The 21,177-nt window shown below is 40.5% G+C and overlaps 1 protein-coding gene and 1 non-coding gene across 10 annotated transcripts in view; both read left to right on the forward strand.

Moving 5' to 3' along the window:
• Positions 1-21,177, forward strand: part of MARK3 (microtubule affinity regulating kinase 3) — a 113,891-nt gene that overhangs the window by 32,144 nt on the left and 60,570 nt on the right. For 8 of the 9 annotated variants that reach the window (XM_045448350.1, XM_045448352.1, XM_045448351.1 and 5 more), the window contains one exon: positions 8,317-8,370. The exons of the other annotated variant lie outside the window; for it this stretch is intronic. In XM_045448350.1, the coding sequence (XP_045304306.1) occupies positions 8,317-8,370 (54 nt within the window). The remainder of the gene's footprint in view (positions 1-8,316; positions 8,371-21,177) is intronic. 9 annotated transcript variants of the gene reach the window in all.
• On the forward strand, positions 7,739-7,930 carry LOC123584701. The gene has a single exon (XR_006705647.1). It is a non-coding gene; the product is annotated as a U2 spliceosomal RNA (small nuclear RNA).

Consider the following 21,177-nt stretch of genomic DNA (forward strand, 5'->3'; position numbering starts at 1 on the left):
CAATACTTGTGGTGCTTTTGCAGTATTTGTGGACATGCACAAAGCATCAAAAAGTTTGAATTGCCCAATGTGTGCATCCCCAGTTGAGCTCCAACAAGGTGATGATGTTCTCTGCCTTGTTTCAGCTTTCGTACTAGAAACAAATGCTCTTTTTGTGGTCTGTGTAGTCCGTGTTTTTGCATTTTTGTGCTTTTTGTTGTCAACTTTGCTGTTTAAAATGGCCCCCAAGAGTTGGCTTGAAGTACTAGCCAGTGTTTTGTGGGTTTTTTGTTTTATTTTATTTTATTTTTTGAGAGACAGAGCATGAGTGGGGGAGGGGCAGAGAGAGAGGGAGACAGAATCCGAAGCAGGCTGCAGGCTCCAAGCTGTCAGCATAGAGCCCGACACAGGGCTCGAACCCAGGAACTGTGAGATCATGTCCCGAGCTGAAGTTTGATGCTTAACCGACTGAGCTACCCAGGTGTCCCCTGGCCAGTGTTTCTAAGTGCAAGGCTGTGTTGTGCCTGATAAAGAAAACACATATGTTAGACAAGCCTCATGCAGATGTGAATTAAATTCTGCTGTTGGCTGAGAATTCTATGTTAACGAATCAATGATATGTAGTAAATAAGGTGTCCTTAAAGAGAAACACACATAATACAAGGTTATATTGATCAGTTGGTGAAAATTCTTGTGATCCGGGGCCCAAAGGAGCCTAACCCTGTATTTCTTCTAGGAACAGTGCTTCCAGTATTTGCTGATTCAGTGTTCACAGTGGCTTTATAGAACATAATTACCATACCCAACAACAATCAACTGTCTCTGTTTTTGAAAGAGAAGACTCAGTTATCTGGTGTTTTCCCTGAACAGATACATGGAGAAGGGTATTAGGGAAAGTCATAGGCTTTCCTTGTATATCTGATGGTTTTTGATTCACTGTTAATGTTTTCAAGAGGGGAGCACTAGGAAGCAAATTGAGAGCCCTCTACATAGGATGGGGTTTATGGAAGCTGCTGGTCAAGTGCCCAGCTTAGCTTCCAGGTAGCCAGTAGGAAAGTTGCTCTTATATAGCTTGGGACCTTCCACATACACAGCACAAAGTGATTTCCTCAGTTAAGTTTTTCATGGATTGTAGCCTTCTTTGAGTACACCCTAGGCTTGTATGCACCCTGCCACATGTGCTTCAGATTTTTATTTTCCAGAAAATGTTTAAAGTCGCTTGTATACTGATGGTACCTCTCTCATTCTCTTTGCCATTATTTGTCATTCTTTATTTTTTAGTTGGGCCATCAGGTGGGAGAAGAGAGAAATGTATATGATGCTATCTTTAACCAAATGTCTCATTATGGTTATGAAAAATCATTTAGTTATTTATTTATTTTGAGGGGGGGACGGGCGGGGGGGAGGGATAAAGAGAATCCCAAGCAGGCTCCGTGCTGTCAGCACAGAGCCCATTGCAGGACTTGAACTCATGCACCATGAGATCATGACCTGAGGAAAAATCAAGAGTCAGATGCTTAACTGACTGAGCCACCCAGGTGCCCCACATCTGCTTACTTATTCAAGTTATATATTACACAGTTTAAAGAGTACAGGCTTGTTTAAAAAAAAGTGTCCCTTGATCCCCCACCTCCATTCCCTACTCTTCCAAGATAGTCACTTTTCAGTCTTCTAAACGGATTCCTTTTTTTTTTTTAAGTTTTATTTTTAATTCCAGTTAGTTAACATTCAGTGTTAAAGTAGTTTTAGGTGTACAATATAAACTGATTCTTTAGGTTTTACTACTATATCTTTAACATGCTTTTATTCTTTAAAAATTGTTTTTATTGAAGTATAGTTGACACATAGCATGCTCTTACTTATTTTTCAGTTTTAAACGTTACCTACTGTTTTTTTCATTATGGTTATTTAGAGTCGTGATTGACTTTTTAAAAATAAACTCTTTATTGAAATACAACACACATCCAGAAAAAGTGCCCACATTGTAAGTGTACACCTTGATGAATTAGCACAAAGTAAACACATTTGCATAACCATGACCCAGGGCAAAACTATACTATGACTTGAACTCCGGAAGCTTCCCTTCTATCGTCTAATCACCTGTGTGCCCTTCTTTCCTAAGGTGACCATTATCCTGACTTCTAGCACCGTAGATATTTTTTTTCCTTAACATTGTATTAATGGAATCATGATATATATTTTGTGTTTGCCTCTTTCGCTGCACTTTATGTTTGTGACATTATTCCATGTGTTGTGCCTTATGTTTTAATTTGGAGTTTTATTTTGTAGTCAAGTACTGTAGTTGTTTGGCTTGGTGTTCATTGCTATGGACTGAATTGTGTCTTTCAATATCATATATTAAATCCTAACCCCCTGTGTATTTGGAGATAGGGCTTTTGTGGAAGTAGTTAGGTTAAATTAGGTCACAAAGGTAGGGTCCTGATCCAGTAGGTTAAGTGTCCTTATAGGAAGAGACACCAGAGAGCTTGGCTCCTCTCTACCATGTAAGGACACTGTGAGAAGGGAGCCATCTGCAAGCCCAGAGGAGAAACCTCACCAGGAACTGACTGTGTTGGTCAGACTCTGATCTTAGACTTCAGCCTCCTAATCTGTGAGAAAAGAAATTTCTGTTGTTTAAGCCATTCAGCCTATGCCATTTTTGCTATGGCAGCCTGAGCTGACTAATAATTCATCCTTCTGGGCTACTGCATTCTCTTAAAGGACTTGGGATTGTTTTTTTGCCTGCTCTTTTAGTGTTTGTGGATGCTTTAATGCATGTCGGGAGCAGGATATTGGGGCCTTTTGACCAGTGGAAAATTGACAGGAAGTGGAAGATAAGGATATTTATTTCTCTGGTCGGTGTTTGCCATAGGTTTGTGGGGCCAGCTAGGGTGACATATGCTTGGGGAAGTCCTTCTCATGTATGAGCTGTCTTTATCCCTATTTTGTAATTTTCCACTTTGTTTCTGGCATCAGGGTGAAAAATGGAATTTCCCAGAACTTTACACAACAAGTGGCAGGGACACTCCTCTTTCCTCGCCTAGTGAACTCCCTTGGCTTTTGCTATGCATGCCCTCCCCCACCCCAACCCCCCCAAAAAAAACCTCCAGAAAACTCCATGACCTTGGGTGTGTGTGTGTGTGTGTGTGTGTGTGGTCTTCTCTACAGTCTCTATCTTTCTCAGGCACCTGGTGATGCCCCCACAATTGCCTTTTTTATTGACCTCAAGGTCAGAACTCTCCTGCGGGCTCCAGCTCTGGGCCAAGGTTATTTTGGTAGTTGAGTCATCCCAGCAAGGAGCTGGAAAGGAAGAGGGGATTAGGAACTTCCCCCTCAGGCTTCATTGCCACACATACACCATCATGTTAAATGACAGTGCTTCACTCTAGGACACTTACTTTTAATAAAATGACTCTCTTCTACGGTTTGATTTAGCTGAATGAGACATATTTTTGCTCCTGTTTTTGCTTTAAATACTATTTGAATAGCAGTATTTGAAAAAGAAAATGCTTAGTAGAATCTTTAGAGTGAAAGATACTGAACAGAGCCAAAAGTGGCTAGTGATCAAGAGTCTGGTCGTGAGAATAGAAACCAGGTCTCAGAAGATCAGAGGGAAGAAGAACCAGAAAGGCAGCGTATGTACTAGATCTGGCCATGAGAAGGGGGAGGAAAACAGAATGGTGGCCAGAAAAGAATAGTATGATTTCTTTGGAAATTGGGAGATCTATAGATGCCACACAAAATTACTTATGAAAGTAAAATTTGAATAAAATTAATTCATTAAACTTTAATGTAATTTTTATGGGGCGCCTGGGTGGCTCAGTCAGTTGTGTCTGACTTCGGCTCAGGTCTTGATCTCATGGTTTGTGTGTTCAAGCCCTGCATCAGGCTCTGTGTTGACAGCTGGGAGCCTGGAGCCTGCTTCGGATTCTGTGTCTCCCTCTCTCTCTCTCTGCCCCTCTCCCTCCTGCGCTCTGCCTCACTCTTCTTTCTTTCTTTCTTTCTTTCTTTTTTTTTTTTTTCAACGTTTATTTATTTTCGGGACAGAGAGAGACAGAGCATGAACGGGGGAGGGGCAGAGAGAGAGAGGGAGACACAGAATCGGAAACAGGCTCCAGGCTCTGAGCCATCAGCCCAGAGCCTGACGCGGGGCTTGAACTCACGGACCGCGAGATTGTGACCTGGCTGAAGTCGGACGCTTAACCGACTGCGCCACCCAGGCGCCCCACTCTGCTTTCTCTCTCAAAAATAAATATTAACCAAAAAAAAAATGTAATTTTAAAAATCACACTGATGTCTGTTAAAACACCAGAAATCCCATTTCTTCACTCCTCTGTCTCTGTCTTTAATGTGTGTGCTCACTGATTATGGAGGTTCAGGGCCTCACATCAATGCAGGAGGCATTTATTAAATGCTATTTATGTCCCTGGTAGTGTGCTAGGGTTATAATAGTAAGGCAGTCACCAAGTGAGATATGAACAGGGTGGTCATTGTTTGTATATTCCAGCCACCAGTATTTCCTTTCGCTTTATTTACTGTAGTTTCCATCAAGACCTCGATTTTCCGAATACAGAATTAGAATTCTGTCTTTGCTTTTTTCAAGCACATAACATGCTAACTCTCTGCTTCTCCAATTCTGATTTTTTTTTTTTTTTTTTTTTTAACCTCCCCAGGTGAGGATGGGATGAGGTGGTGGGTCCTTCCACTCCAGGGTCAGACATGCCTTGTTAGCAGTGTTTCTCTAGCCCCTCTGGAGATTAATGGGTTCATAGGTAGTGATCAAATAACTTAGGCGATGGAGACTTTAGACCAAGTGAAGCAGGGTAGTTTGGTTTTTTGGTTTTTGTTTTTTTTTTTTAAAGTGTTAATATGAAGAGATTTCTGGAGATTTCTCCGAGAACATTTTAGGGGGTCTGCAAAGTCTAAGCTATTTTTGTAATACTATTAAGACATTACTTTTTCCACTTTCTCATGAATGTAAAGTAAAATTTTTCAGAGGCTCTATGATGTGTGGTATCACAACAGAGTGAATACAGAAGGATATATGAAAATTTCAAACCGATGTTATTTATATTAACATATAATGGGCTTTTTTTCCCAGTTTTTTTTATTGTGATAAAATACACATAACATAATATTTACCATTTTAACTGGTTTTAAGTGTATGTTTCAGTAGTTTTGAATACATTTATAATGTGCCGCCATCACCTTCATGTATCTCCAGACCTTTTTTCATCTTGTAAAGCTGAAACTTTATACCCATTAAACACTAACTCCCCATTCTTTCCTTTCCTCATCTCCTGGCATCCCCCATTCTATTTTATGTGTCTATGAATGTGAACTTTCTAGGAACCTCATAAAGTGGAATCATATAGTATTTGTCCTTTTGTGTCTGGCTTACTTCATTTAGCATAGTGTCCTCAAGGTTCATTCATGCTGTAGCATGTTTCAAAATTTCTTCCCTTTTTAAGACTGAATAATACTCTACTGTATGAGACACCACATTAGACTTACCCATTCATCACCTAGTGGATGCTAGGGTGTCTTCCATGTCTTAGCTATTGTGAATAATGCTGCTGTGAACACGGCTGTACAAGTATCTATTTAAGTCCCTGCTTTCTGGGTACATACCCAGAAATGGAATTGCTCTATCATATGGTAATTCTATGTTTAATGTTTTTGAGGCACTCTATACTGTTTTCCACAGCTGTACCATTTTACATTCCTACCAACAGTGCACAGGGTTCCAATTTCCCAACATCCTTACAACTTGTTGTTTTCTTACAGGTTTGTTTGTTTGTTTGTTTTTATAGTAGCCATCTTGATGGGTGTGAAGTAGCATCCCATAGTTGTGATTTGCATTTCCCTAATGATCAGTGATGTTAAGTATCTTTTTTATGTGCTTACTGGCCATTTGTACAGTTGACCCTTGAACCACACGGCTTGAACTATGCAGGTCTACTTATACATAGATTTTTCTCAATAAATGCAGTAGTACAGTACTATGAATATATTTTATCTTCCGTATCATTTTCTTAATGAGATTTTCTTTTCTGTAGCTTAGTTTAAGAATACACATAACGTACAAAATATGTATTAATCGACTGTTATTGGTAAGGTTTCAGCTCAACAGTAGGCTTTTAGTACTTAAGTTTTGGGGGAGTCAAAAGCTATCATCGATATTTGTGCTGGAGAGGGGTGGTACCCTGAAACCTTGCATTGTTTGAGATATCCACTGTATATCTGCTTTGAATAAATGTCTCTTTAAGTCTTTCACCCATTTTTAAATTGGGTTTTTGTTGTTGAGCTTTAGGAGTTCTCTATATGTTCTGGATATTAATCCCATATCACATCTTTGATTTGCACATATTTTCTAGCATTCTCTGTGTTGCCTTTTTATACTCTGTTGATACTGTCTTTTGATGCACAAAATTTAAAAATTTTATAGTCTGATTTGGCTGGGTTTTTTCTTTTGTTGCCTGTGCCTTTTTTGTGTCATCCAAGAAACCATTGCTCAGTCAGGTGTTGTGAAGCTTTTGTTGTATGTTTTCTTCTAAGAGTTTGATAGTTTTTTGCTGTTTTCTTTACAATCTTTTTTTTTTTTTTTTTTAAAGTATGCTCCACACCCAACGTGGAGCTCGAACTCACAACCCTGAGGCCAAGAGTTGCATGCTCTATTACTGACTGAGCTGACTGGGTGTCCCAAGAGTTTGATAGTTTTAAATCTTACATTTAGATATTTGATCCACTTTGCAGTAATTTTTGTAGATGATGTTGGGTAAGAGTCCAACTTCTTGGATATCCAGTTTTCCCAGCACCATTTGTTGAATCTTATTAGTTGAAATGAATGTTATTATGTTCAATACTTATTTTTACATTTCTCAGTTTTCATTTGTAATAAGGTAAATATTGATAGATATAATCCACATTTGGGATCATCAATAATCTTTAAGGGTGTAAAAGGCAACAAAAAGTTGGAGCACCATTGACATAGATAATCTTCAAGCGCTTTCCCCAGACTTTGACTATAGTCCCTTTCTTCATTGGTGCTTCTTACTGGATCTGTGTCCTGAAGGATGCACAGTAGGAACAGCATCATCAATGTGGGGTGAGGTCATTGTTTTTCTGGACCTCAGATGCAAAGCTGAGTTAATTATGTTCCTCAGTTCATGGCAAAGTTTCTCTCTTCACTTATATTCCCTTCCATCCCCTACTGTCACCCTCTCCCCTCATTCTGGATATGTGTAGTTCCTAGAAATCCTTTTATTCTGGTAATGACAGCCTACCAGATAAGGATGCTGCTGTAGGTCCATTTAGTAAATATTAGTAAAACTGATTTTTTTTTAATTGATAAACACATATAACTAGAAGCTATAGTTCTTTCTTCCTGTATCTTAGTGGCTTGTTTTTAGACTGCTTGAGGTTTACTCACCCCTTTCTGAACAAAGGCTCTTGGGTGACCCATTTTTTGCCGCTGTACATGTTTCACTTGGTTAGCCTACAGATTGTTCTGGAACTAGTCCCTTTTCCTTTTTTAACTACCTAAAGGGCTTTTCTTTCTTTTTTTTCTTTTAATGTTTTTAAAGTTTTCAGATTGAATCCAACCTGTTGGTTCGTATATTTACTCAATTATCAAGCTCTTACTGTGTGTAAGACACTCTGAGCAAGGCATTCTGGGCTGTATAAATCTGTAAAAGCTGTCCTTCCTGCCCTTGGATCAGATCAATTTTGTCAGAGTCAGATGAAATTAAAATACTGGGTTGCTTCTCAGCCTTTTGGCTAAGATCAAGTGTGGTATCTGTTTCTTATCAGTTTAATATCTGATGTGTCCTCTATCGGAGGACAATATATTAAATGGGTTTTTGGAACAAGGAGGTGAAATAGGAGCTTGCTCCATCCACTCCACACATCCCCCTGGTATTGCAGTACCTCCAGGAACGGTGCAACCACCCCCACCCCCACCCCGGGGAATTAAAAAAAAAATTAAGGATTGGTAAATAGGGAATGGGAGAGTTGCTTCATTGTCCTCTATTTTCAGAAGTGTTTTCGTTGTAGAATCTCTCTTTCTTTCTCTGTCTCTACCTTGTGGGAGATGTTTCTCCCCATGTCTATAAGTAACTTAAATATAAATGTTCTAACAATACTCGTATTTGCATGAAGCCCCTCTTTTCAATTAAAAAATATATATAAAGTATAAAATGTTATTATTATTATAAATAGTTGAGCTTTAGTTTTTTAGGTAAACGCCCACATGTTTGGGCATTTATAAAACTATTACCAGTTAGTTTATAATTACCAAATTCTTAAAACCTGTAATATTTATTTATTTTTTTCTAGGTTGCAATAAAAATAATTGACAAAACTCAGTTGAATCCAACAAGTCTACAAAAGGTAAGATTGGTTCAGTATCCAGTGTTTTTAAAATGATTTTCGGTACAAATTGCCATCAAATTTGTCCCTTCAGTACACCTGTTATTTTTAATTATTATGTTTAGTGCAGTAAAGATTCTGATTCCAACATGAATGCAACTTAGATGTACTGTTGTACAAAAAGTTGTTGGATTTTTTTTCCTTCAGATGATATAATGATGTTTAAGTGTTCTTAATAGCACAAACTGAAGGCTGTACATTTTAACTGAATACTCTTAAGTATCAACTAGAACAGATTTTTTTTAAAACATTTTTGTGTGATTACTCTTAATGTAGAGTTATACACCTTTCTTATAGCTAATACTGAGGTCTTTAAGGTCAGCACTTTGGGTTTTATTAAATTCTGTCACTGTGTCTAATTAAGAACTGATGATTAATTCATAGGAAAATGTAAAAATAAAAATAATTGAAAAACGTGTTTGTAATGCACTGTTGCCATTTGTATCATCTAATGGAGATCTGAAATTTTCAACCCTGGTGCATGTTAGAATTCTGTGGACCTCTTTTGAAAGTCTTGATGACTGGCCTAGAGAGATTTAATTGCTCAGATTAGGGGCTTGGCATAGGTATTTCACTGGTGCATTAGCAAATGATTAATGATCTTCATAATAAAATCCTTCTTGTTCTTTTTAGTCTTGCATAGCCTTTTTACATACTTTGTTTGATTTCTAAATTTGGCCAATCCTAGTTGGGGTTTTAGAGACCCTGAACTAGGAGCAGGTAGTCCTAATTTAAGTCCTGGCTTTGCCACTTAGTGAAATGTCTAACTTGACCTCGAGCTCACTGTCTCAAGCTAACTTTCTTAACCTTGGCTTTCTCATCTTTAAAATAGAGATAATTTCGGGGTGCCTGGGTGGTTCAGTCGGTGGAGCATCTGACTTCAGCTCAGGTCATGATCTCGCGGTTTGTGAGTTCGGGCCTGGCATCGGGCTCTGTGCTGCCAGCTCGGAGCCTGCAGCCTGCTTCGAATTCTGTGTCTCCCTCTCTCTCTGCCCTCCCTTACTCATACTCTCCCTCTCTCTGTCTCTCAAAAATAAATAAATGTTAAAAAAAATTTTTTTTAAATAGAGATAATTTCATCTGCTCATGATGGATGAATTAATAAAATAATGCACTTAAAAGAGTATAAACTGCAAAGCATTTCTCATGTTAGATACTGTAAGCATATTGCCCTGTATAAATTCCTAATGTTTTCCTAATGATTGTTTTCCGTTTATATCATTGTAATTTTGAAGTCCTGTGTGTGTGTGTGTGTGTGTGTGTGTGTGAGGGAGAGAGAGAGAGAGAGAGAAGTAGGAGGGAGGGAGTTTATCTTGCACTAAAAATGGTAAACAAGTTGGTTCTGCAGGCCAAAGTGAGTCTTAATGGCACTCAAGGTGGCTTTTGGAATGGATCCAAAAGTTGCAGTTCTTTGTTCTGAAGATAAAATTGTATCCATTACTTTAAACGTTAATTTCTTCATATATCTAAGGACTTGGTTTTAATAAGTAAGTTAAGGGTTAATAAATTTGGTATTCAGAACTAAAATTAGTATATGAGAAGTTTATTGAGGATTCTAGTTTAATATCCTGTATTTTGGATATTGACCTCTTATTGGGTATATGGTTTGTAAATATCCTCTTTCATTTAGTAGGTTGCTTTATTGTTTTGTTGATGGTTTCCTTTGCTGCATAAAAGCTTTTTATTTTGGTGTAGTCTCAATAGTGTAATTTCACATTTGTTTCAATTGTCTGAGGAGACATCTAGAAGAATGTTTCTATGGCCAATGTCAAAGAAATTACTGCCTGTGATTTCTTCTGGGAGTTTTATGGTTTCAGGTCTGACATTTAGGCCTTTAATCCCTTTTGACTTTATTTTTGTGTGTGGTGTGAGAAAGTGGTCTATTTTCATCTTTTTTTTTTTTTTTTTTTTTTTTTTTTTTTTTTTGAGGGACCTTCATCCTGTTTTCCAGACGGTTTCATCTTTTGCATGTAGCTGTCTAGTTTTCCCAGTACCATTTATTGAAGTATAGGGCACTGTTTTAAATCATGTGTATTGGTTCATATTCTTTTCTTATAAATTAAAAGCATCTCTCTATATTTCTTTATAATTCTTTTTCACTGAATTGCTTTCCCATGGAAAAGTTGCTGTAGGGTAGAGTGTACATGGCATCTTTGCCTTTGGGATAGTGCTTCACACAGCCTTTTTTCTTCCTCAGCACTGTGCACAATTGTATCACATCTGTATCAGGAACAGCTCTCTTTATATAATGTGATTTTAATCCTTGAAACTTAGGGCACTGCCTTAGAAGCTAACATTCACTTCAAGGAACATTGTGCCATCAACAAAATGTAATCTTTTTGTACTGCCACTTATCAAAAAATGTGGACTCTTTCAAGAGTGTTTTTAACATGCGTGTTACAATAGTGTCCGTTTCAAAATATTCACATTATTCAGGCTTGCACATTGAATCATGCACATTTAATAAATTCATATAAGTAAACCTGAATTGATTGCACATTTGTAAACTGATGTTATTTTCATAGACAGATCTCTTCATTTTTCTTTTTATTTTTCCAGCCATTGCATTAGTAAATGTTAGATTCTGTTAAGAGATATTTTTCTCCATTGTTTTTGTACTTTTCAACTTTGAACTACTATTCCTAAGATGTTTTCTCTTTGTAAATGTTTTTGGTCATCCTTTTTTTTTGTTGTTTTTTTTTTAAGGTCAGTCTTTTTATTGTTGTGTACCTATAATGGTTTTGAAAGCAGCAGGTATAAGAACTATGTTAGTCTTTTTGGTTTTACACATTTTTATTTTTATTTATTTTTTTTAATTTTTAATGTTTATTTTTGGAGAGAGAGAGACAAAGCATGAGCAGGGGAAGGGGCAGAGAGAGAGGGAGACACAGAATCTGAAGCAAGTTCCAGGCTCTGAGCTGTCAGCACAGAGCCCGATGCAGGGCTCAAACCTACAAGTTGTGGGATCATGACGTAAGCCGAAGTAGGATGCTTAACCAAGACTGAGCCTACCCAGGCTCCCCTGGTTTTACACATTTTTAAATTTGATTTCATTATATGCAAGTAATCTTGCTGGGTCTTATTTTAGTCTGTCATTAAGAAGCAAGTTATGGCTCAGTTTTAAAAAGGTATTTACCTATTAAAGACGTTCAGGTATACTCAGTGTAATCCATCTAGTTACTACTGTTCTTTGTCAGTGTTGGAGTAGACTATTAACATACAGAGAGAGTATAGAGTGATGGTTGGGAACATTATGAAGCCAGGCTACATGGATTCAGATCCAGGCTTAACCCAGCTTAGCTGTGTGACAAGTCACTTAACCTCCCCAGGTCTTAGTTTCCTCACTTTTAAAATGGGAACAGTAGCAGTAGGTAATAGGGCTGTAGTAAGAATTAAATAAGTTAATATTTTATTAAAACAATTTGTTTTGAAAGAGTGCAAGCAGGGTGAGTGGGGGTGGGGTGGGGAGAGAGAATCTTAAGCAGGCTCCATGCTCAGTGCAGAGCCCAGCACAGGGCCCAGTCCCAATGACCCTGGGATCATGACCTCAGTGGAAATCAAGAGTTGGACGCTTTAGCCGACTGACCCACCCAGGCACCCCTTTTTAAGTTTCTCTTTGTGTTCCAGTTAACATAAAGTGTAATATTAGTTTCAGGTGTTCAACATAGTGATCCAACATTTCCACACAACACCCGGTGCTCGTCACAGTAGGTGCACTCCTTAATCCCTATCACCTGTTTCATCCTTGCCCCCTCCAGCTCCCTCTGGTGACCGTCAGAGTGTTCTCTCTAAAGAGTCTGTTTCTTGGTTTGCCTCTCTCTCTTTTTTGCCCCTTTGTTTGGTTTTAAATTTCATGTATGAAAAAAAAATTACACAGGAGTGAAATCAGATGGTCTTTGTCTTTCTCTGACTTATTTTGCTCAGCATTCTATTCTCTAGCTCGATCCACATCTTTGCGAATGGCAAGATTTCATTCTTTTTTATAGCTGAGTAATATTCCATTGTATGTATGTATGTGTGTACATGTGTATATACACATACATACTACATCTTTATTCATTTATCAATCGATGGACACTTGGGCTGTTACCATAATTTGGCTATTGTAGATAATGCTGTTGTAAACATAGGGATGCCTGTATCCTTTGAATTAGTATTTTTGTATCCTTTGGGTAAATACCCAGTAGTGTGATTGCTGGGTTGTAGGGTAATTCTGTTTTTAACCAAGGATCCTCCATACTGTTTTCCAGAATGGCTACGTAGTTTGCATTCCCACCAAGAGTGCAAGAGGGTTCCCCTTTTCCCACATCCTAGCTAACACCTATTGTTTCCTGTGTTGTTGGTTTTAGCCTTCTGATAGGCATGAGGTAATACCTCGTTGTAGTTTTGATTTGTATTTCCCTAATGATAAGTGATGATGAATTTCTTTTCTGTGTCGGCCATCTGGGTGTGTTCTTTGGAAAAATGACTGTTCACGTCTTCTGCCCATTTTTTTTTTTTTTAAATTTTTTTTCAACGTTTATTTATTTTTGGGACAGAGAGAGACAGAGCATGAACGGGGGAGGGGCAGAGAGAGAGGGAGACACAGAATCGGAAACAGGCTCCAGGCTCTGAGCCATCAGCCCAGAGCCCGACGCGGGGCTCGAACTCACGGACCGCGAGATCGTGACCTGGCTGAAGTCGGATGCTTAACCGACTGCGCCACCCAGGCGCCCCCCTTCTGCCCATTTTTAAATAGGATTATTTCGTTTTTAGGTGTTGAGTTTTATAAGTTCTTTATATAGTTTGGATACTAGCACTTTATTGAATATGTCATTTGTAAATATCTTCTCCCGTTCAGTAGGTTGCCTTTTAGTTTTGTTGATTGTTTCCTTTGTTGTGCATAAGTTTTTTATTTTGGTGTAGTCCCAATATTTTATTTTTGTTTTTGTTTCTTTTGCCTCAGGAGACCTATCTAGAAAGAAGTTATTGCATAAACAAGTTAACATTTAAAAGCCCTTATAAATTAAAAAAAAAATTTTTTTTTAAAGGGTCACCTGGGTGGCTCAGTCAGTTAAGCATCCAACTTCGGCTCAGGTCATGATCTCAAAGCTCGTGAGTTTGAGCCCCACGTCGGGCTCTGTGCTGACAGCTCAGAACCTGGAGCCTGCTTAGGATTCTGTGTCTCCCTCTGTCTCTACCCCTCCTCTGTTCATGCTGTGTCTCTCACTGTCTCAAAAATAAATTAAAAAAAAAAAAATTTAAAAAAAAGCCCTTAGAAGGGCAGAAAATAGTACCTGACACACGATAAGGACTGAATGAATTCTTGCTGTTTTTGTGTGTTCTGCTGAATAGTAGTTTTTGTTTGCTTGGTTTTGAGGGGTGAAGGGTGTTTTTTGTTTGAGTAAAATTTTCCCCTCACAGGAAATAAGCAAAGCTTAAGAATTCAGTGTTGGGTTCTAGCTCAGTCTCTCTCTCTCTCTCTCTCTCCCTCTCCCTCCCTCTTTTTTATTTTTCATTTTTTATTTTATTTTTAATGTTGATTTATTTTTGACAGAGAGACAGAGCATGAGCGGGGGAGGGGCAGAGAGAGGGAGACACAGAATCCAAAGCAGGCTCCTGACGCCGAGCTGTCAGCACAGAGCCTGATGTGGGGCTCGAGCCCACAGACTGAGATCATGACCTGAGCCAAAGTCGGCCGCTCAACCCACTGAGCCACCCAGGCACCCCGGTCTTTTTTTTTTTTTTAAGTTTGTTTATTTATTTATTTATTGAGAGAGAGAGATAGAGAGTGTGGGGGGTGGGGAGGGGCAGAGAGAGAGGGAGAGAGGGAATCCCAAGCAGGTTCTGCACTGTCAGTGTAGAGCCCGATGCGGGGCTCGAACTCACCAACTGTGAGATCATGACCTGAGCCGAAACCAAGAGTCAGAAGGTTAACTGACTGCGCCACCCAGGTGCCCCTGGCTCAGTCTGTTTTGTAGAACTTAATTGCAGTGGACTATTTCTGGTAATGGCTAATGTTTGAGCATTTGGTGAATGCTGAGCATTTTTCTAAGTGTATTACCTGTATGAACTCATTGTATTAGTTTGCTCAAGCTGCTACAACAAAATGCCATAGGTGGGGTGGCATAAACAACAGACCTTTATTTCACACAATTTGAGAGGCTGGGAAGCCCAAGACCAGGGCGCTAGCTTGGTTGGGTTCTGGTGAGAGCTGTCTTTCTGGCTTGCAGAGGGCTGCTGTCTCACTGTGTTTTCACATTGCAGAGAAAGAGACATGTCTACTTAGAAGGGCACTAATCCATCATGAGGACCTACCCTAAGACCTCATTTCAACCTACTTAATTCCTAAATGCCCAGCTCTAAATACCATCACATTGTGGGTTAGGGCTTCAACATACAAATCTTGGGGAACACAGTTCAGTCCATGGCATTCATTTCACTCTTTGCAACTTCATAAGGTAAGTTCTGTTATTCAGGAAAGAGAGGCCAGAATGATTAAGAAACCTGCCCAAAGTCCCTTAAGTAATAATTGATGGGTACTTGGGCAGTCCTTCCATGGCAGGTGTGGTTAGCTTTAAGTCACACATTAGTGAACACTGAATGAAAATGTGTTTGCCACTGTTAAGATAATAGAACATTTTGGTAAGCAGTGTCCTATGGTCACCTTTGAGTGTTAGTTTTGTGGGGATTCATTGTCATTAGGCACCAGAGCCTGTGCCTCCCGTGTTCTTATACGTAGAAGTGTTGAACTTTTTCACATTAGCTAGTCTGATAGGTATGTTTTCATTTTCATACTCTGTTGATTTTCCAGTGAGGGATACTGACTCTAAGAAGTGGAGATAGTTCAGTTCTCCAGCTAGTAAGTGGTGGGTAAAGATGGAAATCCTGGTCTGGCTACCAAATAGAGGCTCTTTCTGCTCCATTGTGCCCCCTTACTGTAATTAGTAAATTTCCCTAATTCAGGATTTGTGAAAATTTGGACTGGAACTAACCTGAGACTTTCCTTTGTAGTAGCAATAGAGAAGTTAATAGTTTAAAGTTTGGAGGAATATTTCAAGTACTTAAAAGAAGTAGGCCAAGGGACACCTGGGGTGGCTCAGTCGGTTAAGCCGTAAGCTCAGGTCATGATTTCATGGTTCGTGAGTTCAAGCCCCATGTCAGGCTCTGTGTTGACAGCTCGGAGCCTGGAGCTTGCTTCAGATTCTGTCTCCCTCTTTCTTTGCCCCTCCCCCACTTGCACTCTGCCTCTCTCTCTCTCTCTCCCAAGAATAAATAAATGTTAAAAAAAAAAAAAAACAGGACTTTACTCCACTTCTCCCTCCAAACATTGCATAAGCCAGGTTTTTATGCAGGTTTGTTCATTTATTCACTCATTCATTCAACAAACATTATTAAATACCTACTGTATGCCAAACACTGTTGTAAGCAGTGTGGATACAACAGTGAACCAAGTGAAGTTTCCGCTTCAGTGGAGTTGACATCCTAGTAGGGGAGCAGCAGCAAATAAATATATAATGTCATGTCAGTGTTTTGAAGAAAATAAAGTGAGATGGATTAACTATATTTTCTTATTTTCTATTTTCTTCCCCCCCCCCCTTTGTTAAAGTTGTTTGTTTGTTTGTTTATTGATAGAATGGGGAAGGGGCAGAGAGAAAGAGGGAGAGAGAGAGAGAGAATCCCAAACAGACTTGGCCCTGTCAGTGCAGAGACCGATGCAGGCCGGAGCCCAGGAACCATGAGATCTTGACCTGAGCCGTAATCAGGAGTTGGATGCTTAACCCACTGAGCCCCCCAGATGCTTATTTTCTGTTTTCTTGATGCTCCTGCACTTGGGGCTATGTTGACCTGTCATAGCTGTCCCTCCCAGGGCAGCTGATTCCTAGAAATAGACTGCTCCCTTGTGAGTGTACTGTTCATATGCAAACGAATTAATCCAGAGCTCATACTCAGAACCATCACCTTTATCTGGCTCCTAAACTCCAGGAGTTCCTCTGCCCTAATCATCCTAGGGCTAGGTGCCAGATAATTAGAAACTGTATTTGTACCCGAGAGCCTCCTAAAATGGTTCAGACAAGCCAGTCCCCAGTCTGTTACCCTGCCTGGGCATTCCTTTCCTGTGGAAACCAAGATGAAGACTCTTTCCCATGATTCCCTCTTGCTCCTTCTACATCCTGACTGACCCTGGTGCTGCCCCATGTGGCCCTGCATGGCCTCCTTCCAGTGCTTGTCCTGATGTCTTGGCTCACCATATCTGAGTAACCTACATTTTAAAACACAGGCTGAGGAGATAGTATTTCAAGAACCTGTAGATTTCAAATGAAAAATAGGGGTGGCCTTTTACTAATTCACTTAAGAAACATCGTATCCAGGGCCCCTGTGTGGCTCAGTCGGTTAAGCATGTGACTTCAGTTAAGGTCATGATCTCGCAGTTCTTGGGTTTGAGCCCCGCATCGGGCTCTCTGCTGTCAGCACAGAGCCCGCTTCAGATCCTGTTTCCCTCTCTTTCTGCCCCTCTCCTGCATGTGCTCACTCTCTCTCTCAAAATTTAATAAACATTAAAAAAGAAAGAAAGAGAGAGAGAGAGAGAGAAAGGGAGGAAAGGAAGGAAGAAAGAAAGATACATCGTGACCTCCTGAACCAAGCTCTGTGATGTCTCTGATGGGTCAGATAAGTGCAGTGGACTCTGGGTGAACCCGTGTGATTTGCAGTAAAATTTTACCTAGGTTCGAAGGATCTAAATATTTTTTTGCCAAGTAAAAAAGATGGAAAGACCTTCGCAGTCCCATCGTGTTCTGGGGACCCTCACTCATTGCTGGCAAGACTGCGTGCACAGCCCAGGACGCGGTGCACTATCAGGCTGCAGAGAGCTGTGTGTGTGCAGGGTGGTGCAGGGCCCTGAGCTGAGTGCAGGAAGATGCACCGGAGCTCACATTGGGCCCCACCGGAGCCCTTGGTGCCTGGCTCTTGTAAGGAACAGTCATCTGTGTGCAGTAACCTTTTCAGTGACTCTCGGGGCGCCTGTGTGGCTCAGTCGGTTGGGCGGCCGACTTCGGCTCAGGTCATGATCTCGCAGTCCGTGAGTTCGAGCCCCGCGTCGGGCTCTGTGCTGACAGCTCAGAGCCTGGAGCCTGTTTCGGATTCTGTGTTTCCCTCTCTCTGACCCTCCCCCATTCATGCTCTGTCTCTCTCTATCTCAAAAATAAATAAACGTTAAAAAAAAAAATTAAAAAACGTTTCAGTGACTCTCCATCCTTCCCTTGGGTTCTTCTAATATTTTGTTATGTTAGAAATATTCTTCTCGGTGGCAGAAACTTAGTTGTCACCATACTCTGCCATAATCGATTGAAGCAGTAATTCCTTTTTCTTAAACTGGAACCACTTAATTAAAAGTAAGAGATTTATAACATGCAATGAAATAATTGTTTAAATATGTATTTATGGTATCTGGTTAGTTAGCCAGTTTTAACACATCTAGGGACAGAGGCACACTTCCTTATACTGTCTTGTTCATGCTGGATGGCTCTAGTTAATTTTTCCCCTTAGTTGGCACTAGCATCTGTCTTCTAGAAACATCTACAACACTGTTCTCTCTTTTGCCATATGGAGCTGTGGAGGGTCATTCTACCACTGCAAACATAGCCAGCTGTTTTGAGTGAGTCTTCTTGGTCCCTTCACCAAAGTCAGTACTCAGCCTCTTGGGCCAGCTGCAGTAATTGCCCTCTCAACATAGGCCTAGTTTATCTGATTCCTACAACTGATTTTTTTTTAATGTTTATTTATTCATTTTGAGAAAGAGCACTTATACACAGGCGAAGGAGGCGCACAGAGGAGAGACACAATCCCAAGCAGGCTCCACACCATTAGAGCAGAGCCCGGTGTGGACTCAAGATCAAGAGTCGGAAGCTTAACCCACTGCGCCACCCAAGCACCCCTGATGTTTTTTTCCTTACCTGAATTTGATTCCTGCTAAAGTTCATTTTATTGGTTTTCTGCCACAATTCCAGTCTGTTGAGGTATTTTTGAATAGTGAGTCCTCTGTATTAGCTGTCACTTCTAGTTTGGTGCTGCATAAACTGGGTAAGGATGTCTTCATCCAGGTAAAATATATGACAGGCCTTCAGTGGGGCATCCATCCCTTAGTTGATCCAGCTGACTCAGGAACAAAGCATTTTTTGAGTAAGATTCAAGTACCATTCTTCAATCCAGACTTTTAGTAGGAGAGAAAGGGAAATCCCTGTGCTTTAAAAAAAAAAAAAAAAATTGGTAAAAAATAATGAAGGAAAAAAGGGCATTAAGTTCAAGTATATGCAAAACATACAGTAGGTTGCCTAAGGTTTATTAAAATATTATTGGCTATAGATTCCTTTTATGAGAGTGTTTGTGGGGAAATCCTACTTAACACCCACTCAGCCTATTTTCTTTTCTTTTTTAACATTTATTTATTTTTGAGAGAGCGAGAGAGCGAGAGAGAGAGAGAGAGTGTGTGAGCAGGGGAGAGACAGAGAGAGGGGGAGACACAGAATCCGAAGCAGGTTCCAAGCTCCACACTGTCAGCACAGAGGCTGACATGGGGCTTGAACTTGCAAACCATGAGATCAGAACCTGAGCTGAAGCTGGACACTTAACCGACTGAGCCACCCAGGCTCCTCAGCCTGTTTTCTTTTTAAAGCTGCTGTTTGTTTTGGAGTCACTGCTAATGCTCAGAGCTCTGTGACAGTAGTGGCCTTTTTGGCATCCCAGAGAATGTTAGTTGTGGGACAAATCAGAGAACTGTATACTTTGAAGGCGGAGAGAGAACCAGTTGATGCTTTTCATGTGGGGTACGGTGCAGTTACTTTTACTGTTACCACCACTGGGTTGTTTGGGTCACTTTTGCTTCAGCCTCCTTAAACCAGTAATTTCCACCGCTTGCTGTGCACTAGAATCATCTGTGGAGTTAAAAAAGAAAAAAGCCCATGTTTCCTTCAGAACAGCCCTCCCCCCACCAATTCTGATTTGATAGGCCTGGAGCAAAGAGGAGGATCCCAGAGCGCACAGCCCAGGTGAGAATGGCCTCTGGACGTCATTTGGTTCCCCTCTAAGTTCTTAATTTCTCCTGTCTTCCACAAGGTCACCTGTTTTAAAGATGACCTCTCCCTCAGTGTTCTAAGTCTTAGACACTGCTGTACTGCCAGTGCCAGTATTTCCTCCTTCTCTCCACCTCTTTTCCTGGGAATGCTTCCATATCCAATCTCTGGACTTCCTTCCTTCCCCTTTTCCATCAGGTGAAGCACAAGTCTTTTTGGGAATCTTTTTCATTGAACAGCTCTGTTATCCTTTCCTTTCTTAATACCGCTTCTTTCCAGATTGACTTGTAGCAAACTCGCAGTTCAAGCCGTTAACAAAAGTAGTTACAAAAGTCCTGTTACTTACAGTACAGTGTCTGCATCCAGATCAGTATAATGAGTCTGGTAAACTAAAGCAAACCAGAGTGTGGTAAATGAAATCTACAACCCTTCTTGATTATACATATTCAAAATATGAGAATAAAAATGTATGTATGGGGTGCCTGGGTGGCTAAGTCGATTAGGTGTTGGACTCTTGATTTCGGCTCAGGTCATGATCCCAAGGTCCTGGGATCAAGTCACACATTGGGCTCCGTGTTGGGCATGGAGCCTGCTTGAGATTCCTCTCTCTCTCTCTCTCTCTCTCTCTCCCTCCCTCTCTCCCCCCCCTCCCTCTCCCTCCCTCTCCCTCTCCCTCTCCCTCTCCCTCTCCCTCCCTCTCTCCCTCTCCCTCTCCCTCTCCCTCTCCCTCCCCCTCCCCCTCCCCCTCCCCTCCCTCCCTCCCTCCCTCCCTCTCTCCCTCTCTCCCTCTCTCCCTCTCTCCCTCTCCCTCTCCCTCTCTCCCTCTCTCCCTCTCTCCCTCCCGGAGCCCCCACTTCCTCTCTCCCTGCTCCTTCCCTCCCCCCTCCTTCCCTCCCCTGCACATGTACACACGCTCTCTCTCTAAAAATAAAATGAAAAAAAAATTTTTATGTATATGTTTTCATTTCAAAAGCTGTAGTAAAAATGCAAGAAAAGGGGCGCCTGGGTGGCTCAGTCAGTTAAGTATCCCGCTTTTCGTTTTTGGCTCAGGTCATGATCTCACAGTTTATGAGTTTGAGCCCCACATTGGGCTCTCCTTGGAGCCTGCTTGGGATTGTATCTCCCTGCCCCTCTCCCGCTTGCTCATGCGTTCCCCCCCCCCCCCCCCCCCCCGTCTCTGTCTCTGTCTCTTGCTTGCAAAAGAGATAAATAAACCTTAAAAAAAATGTAGGAAAATACAGCTTCCATGTTGTCACTCCTTTAGGGGGAACTTTTTTTTTTTTTTTTTTTTTTTTTTTTTACTGAGTTAGTTAGCATATAGTGCAACAATGATTTCAGGAGTAGATTCCTTAGTTCCCCTTACCCATTTAGCCCATCCCCCCTCCCACAACCCCTCCAGTAACCCTCTGTTTGCTCTCCATATTTAAGAGTCTCTTATGTTTTTGTTCCCCTCTCTGTTTTTATATTATTTTTGCTTCCCTTTCCTTATGTTCATCACTTTTGTATCTTAAAGTTCTCATATATATGAGTGAACTCATATTTGTCTTTCTCTGACGAATTTCACTTAGCATAATACCCTCTAGTTCCATCCATGAAGTTGCAAAGGAGGAACTTTTTAATTTATTGCCAGCCTTATTTATGCTTTGGCAGGAAATAATGCAGCTTGATATTTAAAGTAGATTGTGAATTAAGAATATATGATTTATATTTATAAATTATA

Source organism: Leopardus geoffroyi, chromosome B3 (genome assembly GCF_018350155.1).
Source record: "Leopardus geoffroyi isolate Oge1 chromosome B3, O.geoffroyi_Oge1_pat1.0, whole genome shotgun sequence".
NCBI lineage: Eukaryota > Metazoa > Chordata > Mammalia > Carnivora > Felidae > Leopardus > Leopardus geoffroyi.